At 38.5% G+C, this 7,867-nt stretch overlaps 1 protein-coding gene across 1 annotated transcript; it reads left to right on the plus strand.

Annotated features, from left to right (window-relative positions):
• Positions 1 to 759: 759 nt before the first annotated feature.
• Positions 760 to 1,701, plus strand: LOC309550322 (taste receptor type 2 member 4-like; the record flags this gene model as incomplete). The annotated part of the gene is made up of 1 exon (XM_082250719.1): positions 760 to 1,701. One exon carries the CDS (start codon positions 760 to 762, stop codon positions 1,699 to 1,701), a length of 942 nt encoding a protein of 313 aa, XP_082106845.1.
• Between the last annotated feature and the right edge of the window lie 6,166 nt (positions 1,702 to 7,867).

The following is a 7,867-nucleotide window of genomic DNA, read 5'->3' on the forward strand; positions in this document are numbered from 1 at the left end:
TTTAAATTTTTTTTGGGGGGGGGGGATTTCATATAAAAAAATTTGAAAAATATTGTAATTTTTGTAAAATTGTCGCTCTTTTTTTGTTTATAGCGCATGATCAAAAAATCGCACAGGTGATCAAATACCACCAAAAGAAAGCTGTTTGTGTGGAAAAAAAGGACATCAAATTCGTTTGGGTACATTGTGGCATGACCGCGCAATTGTCCGTTAAAATCCCGCAGTGCCGAATCGCAAAATAGGCCCTGGTCAGGAAGGGGGTAAAATCTTCCGGGGTTTAAGTGGTTAAAAGTAGAGGTGTTGATATACAGTACAAATAATGGGGTTCTCTACTATATTACATTTTATTATTTACTTGACTTTTAACTTTCCTTTTAAAAAACGTTTTATTTTTAATTTTTTTAATATTGGACTGGAGTTCAACTTTAAGTTTGACTTTATAGTTTGCATAGGACGTAATACATTTCCCTGCCATAAGAATAAAAAAATAATTTTTAAGGGTTCATTTAATAATTTGAAATGATATTTGCATCAAGCAGTCATGGGCTAATGCATTAGATATTAATCAAATCTTCCAAGAAGCATGAGTATACTTTAGTTTAAGAGTTCTGAATTTTATTTCTGCCAGGTTGCAGTTCTGAATAAGGTAGTTCTCTAGCTACTAAAGCCCCAGTATTTCACAACATGTTCAAAATGTTTTTATGTTTTCATTCATTTTATCTTTCAGGTAAAGAAAAGTGAAGAACGTCTAAAACGACCATGGTGTCTTCAGCCTTACTAACCGCTTATGCCATAGGCTTGGCTGAGACTCTTTTGGGTTTGGTGATAAATGCCTTCATCACAATCTCCAACATCTTGGACTGGAAGGCAGGCAAGAAATTGAAACCCTTTGATAAAATCTTTTTAAGCCTGGGACTCTCTCGTTCAATCCACATGTGTCTCTTCATCTTTAACATTATCATTCGAGTCTTCAACCTTAACGTTTATGGCATTTCTGTTCTCAACTGGTTTCTTAACATGACATATTTATTCTTGGACTTTTCCAGTCTTTGGTTCGCCATGTGGCTCTGCTTCCTCTACTTTATCAAGGTCACCATCTTTAAAAACATTTTACTTATTCGTATTAAACTAAGAATTCCACAGCTTGTTCTATATATGATCATATCATCTATATTGATGGCATTGCTCTCTGGCTTTATATTTGTCTGCAACTACAATGACCCTTTGGATTTAATGTTTCCCAGATTTGACACACCAAGAAATTCAAGCATCGAGAAAGAACTGATGTTCATAGTGCCGTCTTACTTTCTTGGACATTTTTTACCCTTTATAATGGTCACCATTTCAACAACTTTTTTGGTCCAAACCATTGTGGGTCATGTGACACGTATAAAAAGCACCATCACGAGCTTTACGACACCCAAGATGGATGCCCACCTTACTGCTATTAGATCTGTTTGTCTGGTGGAGTTCATGACCATCTGTTACTTTATTGTTACTGTTTTACTTCGTTTTAATTTCTATCAAACCTTTGATAATAATGTTATCTTTGTGTTAGTGATCTTCTACCCAACCTTCCACTCCATGGTGCTGATAGCAGGAAATGCAAAGCTGAAGAAAAGGTTTTTCAAAATGGTCTACTATTTTAAAAATAGTGAACCACTGGGAAGCTTTTGCAGCATATTTAAGAAACCCAAATAAATATACATTTATATCTATATCTATGTTTTCATAAAGTACCCATTAATTTATGTGTATTTACCTTTCTTTGAAATTTATTTGATTTTAACAATACTAAATGTTGTAGTTCTGCTTTGTTTAAACAATAAATGTTAGAAAATTAAATGTGTCTGTTTTTTAACTTCTACAAAATAGATTTAGTGCCGGTTCACACTGCAGCGGCACGACTTCTGGGGCGACCTGTGAAGTCGCGTGCACCGCGACTTTGGCGCAAGGGATGATCGAACGGTTCGGGTCCACCATCGTGATAGTAGCAGAAATATATTACTGTAAATTATTTCATTAGCGCAAGCATATATTTGTGCTACTATCACACCTATATATGTCTAGGTGTGTATATAAATATATGGATGTGTGTATATACACCACTATACACAAGTTCAGATGTTTTGCCTGCCTCAAAAGAACCCCAAAAAATGCCAAAAAAAACGCTAGCGTAAAAAAAAAAAATGCCCAGGTGTGTTTTTGCTGGCATTTTTTGGGGGTTTTTGGAGGCAGGCAAAACATCTGAACTTGTGTATAGTGGTGTATATACACACATCCATATATTTATATACACACCTAGACATATATAGGTGTGATAGTAGCACAAATATATGCTTGCGCTAATGAAATCATTTACAGTAATATATTTCTGCTACTATCACGATGGTGTTACAGGAGCGGAGCCAACCCCCTGTCAGAAAGTTTTCTAATACAAACGATCTTTTTTTTCTGGTTCTGGACATGCTACAGAGCTGAAACTTCACATGTACACTTTTTAGACCCCCCAGATCTGAATTCCAAAGTAAAAATCAAAAAATCTCTTTTTTTTTCAATAATTTGCTTTTTTTATCAAAAATGACAATTTTTAGGAAATTTTTTTTGTGTGATTTTGTGTCGGGGGGGGGGGGGGGGGTCTAAAAGGTGTACCTGTGAAGTTTCAGCTCTGTAGCATGTCCAGAACCAGAAAAAAAGATCATATAGGTGTTAAAGTTAAAGGAGGGTCCCACATCCCTGTTCTACTGAAAAATTATCTTTTTTTTTCATGGTTCTGGACATGCTACAGAGTTGAAACTTCACATGCACACCTTTTAGACCCCCCAGATACTAAATCAAAATCAAAAAATCTCTCTCTTTTTTTTTTAATTTTTTCAATAATTGACTTTTTTTATCAAAAATGGAAATTTTTAAGAATTTTTTTGTGTGATTAATAGTTAATGGGGCATGACCCAGAACCCTAGGCACTTTTTAGGGGCATTTATTGGGTTTTGGGGCTTCAAAATGGTGTTTTTTGATTACCGAAGTTCGGGTCTCATTGATTTCAATGGGGTTCTGAAATCCGGGCCGAACTTTTGGGAAGTTTCGGATGTTCTGGCCGAACCGAACTTTTCAAAAGTTCGATCATCCTTATTCGGCGCGACTTGCACGGACTTCATAAAATGAATGTCTATGCAAGTCACTCCAGGTCGCCCCGAAGTAGTACAGGACCCTTTTTCTAAGTCGGAGCGACTTGTGTCGCTCCTATTAGAACCGCTCCTGTACTACACAATGGACCGTGACGGTCCGCGACTTGTCAGGCTGACAAGTCGCCTGACAAGTCGTACTAGTGTGAATCGGCACTAATAATTAAAGTCTATCTGAAGCTATGTTTTCATTATTGTTTTGTTTAGGCTGCATAAAAAAATAAAGCCTATGGGGTGTATTTAAAAAAAAAAAATGATAAAAATAGTACTGCGCTACTGGTAAATAACTGGTTACTGCCTAAATCACAAAAAATAATGAATACAATACTCCAACTTATAATTATTCCCGAAAATTATAACAGTTAAACAGGCACCAATAATGCTTAAATATAGTAATAACAACTATATTATTTAATCATAAAATTAAATACATAATATGCAAAAAAAAAAAAAAAAACAGTCTCTCTTTAAGACCCTTTTTCACATTAGGGCCAAATGCAATTCACTGTAGTCCACAGTGATATGGAATTCCAACCAGGTATAAGTACACAGCGCCACCTCAAGGTCTCTCCACTCCTTGCATCGGACACATCAAGGCCTCCTGTCCACGAGGGTCTCACTTGGTAAAATCAGTAATGGTTCCAGGCAATAAGGGGGGCAATTCCTTTCAATTTCTTACTTATTCATGCAGCCCAAATACCTTGCCCATATTATATGAAAGTATATGAAAAGGATCCCATAATGTGATATTGAAAATAAAAACACCAGTTTATTAGGTAGAAATGCACTCACATGAAAAAAAAACTATTTTTATATCTGTGAAAACACCATGAGAAAATACCAGTAAAGGATTGTCTCGCTTGTCACTTTTGGTCTGAGTCTGTCCGCATTTGGACTCGGCCATGTGACTTCATCAGGGAAAAAATTATAAAAAATTGCATTGCAAATGGGGAAAACATTAATATTATGAGGCTATTTTATCTCAGGTTGATTTCTACAGAATGTAGCGAATCTTGAAATGATATAAATTATGGCCATTAGATTGAGCTCATGGCTACGGCAACCCTTCAGGTGGGCTTTAATGCCAGGAGCAAAGTGGATTCTTCAATCACATAAAAGCTGTGCTTATTGCTCTCAGTGGTCACATGATCAGGAGCCTATCCTGCTGCCTCCGAATCAGAAGCTATGACTGACAGCTGTTGGATATAGCCCAGTCGGTGTGATGGAAAGTGCACAGTGACCAGAATGTCAGCACGAAAACCAAGACTGCCATGGAAGCATATGTGAATGGGCTGGATGTGAAGGGCCACTTTTCCTGCCACTGCATATTTGCATTAAGAGGTCAGGAAGAGATTATGATAAATCGTATTTAACCACTTCCCGACGACCCGCCGCATATATACTGCGGCAGGGTGGCTCTCCTGTGAAAACCGACTAAGGGGTACATTGGTCGCGCACGGGAAGCTAGGGGGCAAGCGTGTGCAGCCAGCGGCGTGCTCCTGCCCCCACTCGGCAGCGGGGAAGCTGATGCAGCGGGCAGGCAGCTCCGATTGCCGCCTGACACTCGCGATTGCTCCCCCCTGAGAGAGAAGGACAGTCGGCTGTTGTAAACACAGCCGACCGTCCTTACTGAAAAGATCACAGAACTTCTATTCAGGATCACATTTCTCTATGGTCATTTCACAAGCCACGCCCCCCCAACAGTTAGAATAACTCCCCTAGGCTCACATTTAACCCATTGATCCCCCATTGATTAACCAGTGTCATTATTACTGTAACAGTGCATATTTTCAGCACTGCCAGTGTCATTATTACTGTAACAGTGCATATTTTTAGCACTGATTACTGTAGTAATGTCACTGGTCCCCTCAAAAGTGTCAAAATGTCAGTTAGGGGTCCGATCTGTCCTCCGCAATGTCGTAGTCCCGAAAAAAATCACAGATTGCCGCCATTACTAGTAAAAAAAATAAAATAAAAATGACATAAATCTTGCCTGTAGTTAGTAGACGCGATAACTTTTGCGCAAACCAATCAAAATACGCTTATTGCAATTTTTTTTTACCAAAAATATGTAGCAGAATACAAATTGGCCTAAAATGTTAAAACATTTTGATTTTTAAAAACATTTTTCTGAGAATGTCATAAAGCAGAATGAGAAAAATATTGTTTTTTTTTTTCAAAATTGTCGCTCTTTTTTTGTTTATAGCGCAAAAAATAAAAATCGCACAGGTGATCAAATACGACCAAAAGAAATCTCTATTTGTGGGAAAAAAAGGACGTCAATTTTATTTGGGTACAGCGTAGCACGACCGCGCAATTGTCAGTTAAAATAACGCAGTGCCAAATCGCAAAATAGGGCCTGGTCATCAAGGGGGCAAATCCTTCCAGTCTTAAAGTCGTTAAAAAAAGGGTTAAAATGATTGCTTTCATGAAGAGTACCTCTATAGGGTTACGATGTTAAGGCACCACCAACACCCAAAGACCAGTTTTCCACACTTGTTACTTCTATCCAAATTCTGCAAAAGAGACAACAGACTTTATAAAAAAAAATTGTTAATCCTGACCTGAGTGTACTATAGTTTGGCTTTTCACATAAGGCTACTCACTGTGGTGCAAAACTTTATTTCCATTCAAGGTCTGCCAAAGAGACACCTGAATTTATCCAAAAAATCTCTTATCTTGTCCGCAGTGCACTAAATTGTGGCCTCATCATACAGACTGGTTTCCCAAGCCGTTGTTTACAAAATAAACAAAGCTACTGTTATTTTTTTCTTTTCAAATGTCAGTTTTTCTGCAGCAGGTTCTATACAGGTACAGATGCGCCACTTTACAGGCAGACTAAGGGGACCCCCCAGGCATTATATTTCTTTTTTATTGCTTCATTTTAAGCATCATTAAATCACTGCTCCTTCAAAAACAATATTTTTTAATAGTCTTTCTTGTATTGACACATGTCCCCCAGGGCAGTACCCAAGCCCCCATACCCTTTTCAGGGCCAATAAGTTGCATATAAGCTTTCAAAATTGGGACTTTTGATTTTTCAAGTTCATATCCCATAGTCTTTCATAGGGTTTGCGGTTCGGGTCCAAACTTTTGTGATGTTCGAGAGTCCTAGCATAAACTGAGGGTGTTCGGCGCATCTCTATTAATTACATTCTGCAGCTCCTAAAGCTGGAATGACACTCTCATAAGTTTAAAAAAAGGCAAAAATGTAACCAGTTTAACCATTTAACTATGCAAGCCCTATTAAACAGTCAACTAAATTCTCGCGGCATACCTTGTACAACTTTATCCTTTACTCTGTCACAGCTGTTCAGCCAGGATAATTGGGGAGACTCAGCTGTCATTCTCTCCGACTGTGTCTCAGGAGCCACTGTAAACTCAGTTTGCAGGCATCATTGATAAAGGCATTGAAGCAATATTATTGTTATAAATATAGAATTAGTACAGCGCTATCATCTCTTTCAAAATAGTTATCTAAGTGCACAAAATTATTTACACATGTGAAAGCATATGTATAAACATATATAGACTGTGTCAAAATATGGCTAAATCACAACACACCCCAAGTGAAACAAAAAAAATTCTTATATTTAATGTGTCTATCAAAAAATAAACTGGCATCACAAAAAAAGTCCAAACAGACAATAAATTCTTCAGTAACAACCGATCAGTCCCAAACAAACTAATATTCTAATATTATTGCTATATTGTATTAACCACTTTACCACCGGAGGATTTTGCTGTCTTCCGTCCAGGCCACTTTTTGCGATTCGGCGCTGTGCGACTTCAACTGACAATTGCGCGGTCGTGCGACACCGTACCCAAACGAAATTTACGTCCTTTTTTTCCCACAAACAGAGATTTCTTTTGGTGGTATTTGATAACCTGTGCGATTTTTACTTTTTGTGCTATAAACAAAAAAAGAGCGTTTATTTTGAAAAAATAACAATATTTTTAACATTTTTTTATATGAAATTCCCCCCAAAAAAGATGTAAAAACCAATTTTTTTAAAAATTTTTGGCCAATTTGTTTTCTGCTACCTATGTTTGGTAAAAAAAATCGCAATAAGCGTATTTTGATTGGTTTGCGCAAAAGTTATTGCGTTTACTAACAAAGGGAAAGATTTCTGTCATTTTTGGTGTTTTTTTTTTAATGCGTAATGGCGGCGATCTGCGATTTTTTTTGCGGGACTGCGATATTGCGGCGGACAGATCGGACCCTTGACTGACATTTTTGACACTTTTGGGGGTACCAGTGACATTACTGCAGTAATCAGTGCTATATATATGCACTGTTACTGTAAAAATGACACTGGCAGGGAAGGGGTTAATTTTATTGGAGAGGGAGGGGTTAATGTATGCCTGGTGCTTACTGACGTGTAGGGGGGGAGGTGACTGAGTGAGTCATGGACAGATCGGATGTCCAGCTATGCTGAACACTCCGATCTGTTACTCCCTGTCACTATGGAGATCCGCCCGCTTGTGTTTACACAGGCGGGCGGATCTCCACACTAGATCCCCGGCGATCGGGGCAGAGCAGCGGCGATCGCCGCTGCTCCTCCCCTGGCCCGACTCCCGCTGTGAATGAAAACAGTGGGAGCGAGCCTCCGGCGGCGCGCAAGCGCCGCCCAGAAGGGGGAGTGTCTGACGACGTAGTACTACGTCGTCAGACGATAACG

This window comes from Pelophylax lessonae, assembly GCF_965119305.1.
Source record: "Pelophylax lessonae genome assembly, chromosome: 3".
Classification (NCBI taxonomy): Eukaryota; Metazoa; Chordata; class Amphibia; order Anura; family Ranidae; genus Pelophylax; species Pelophylax lessonae.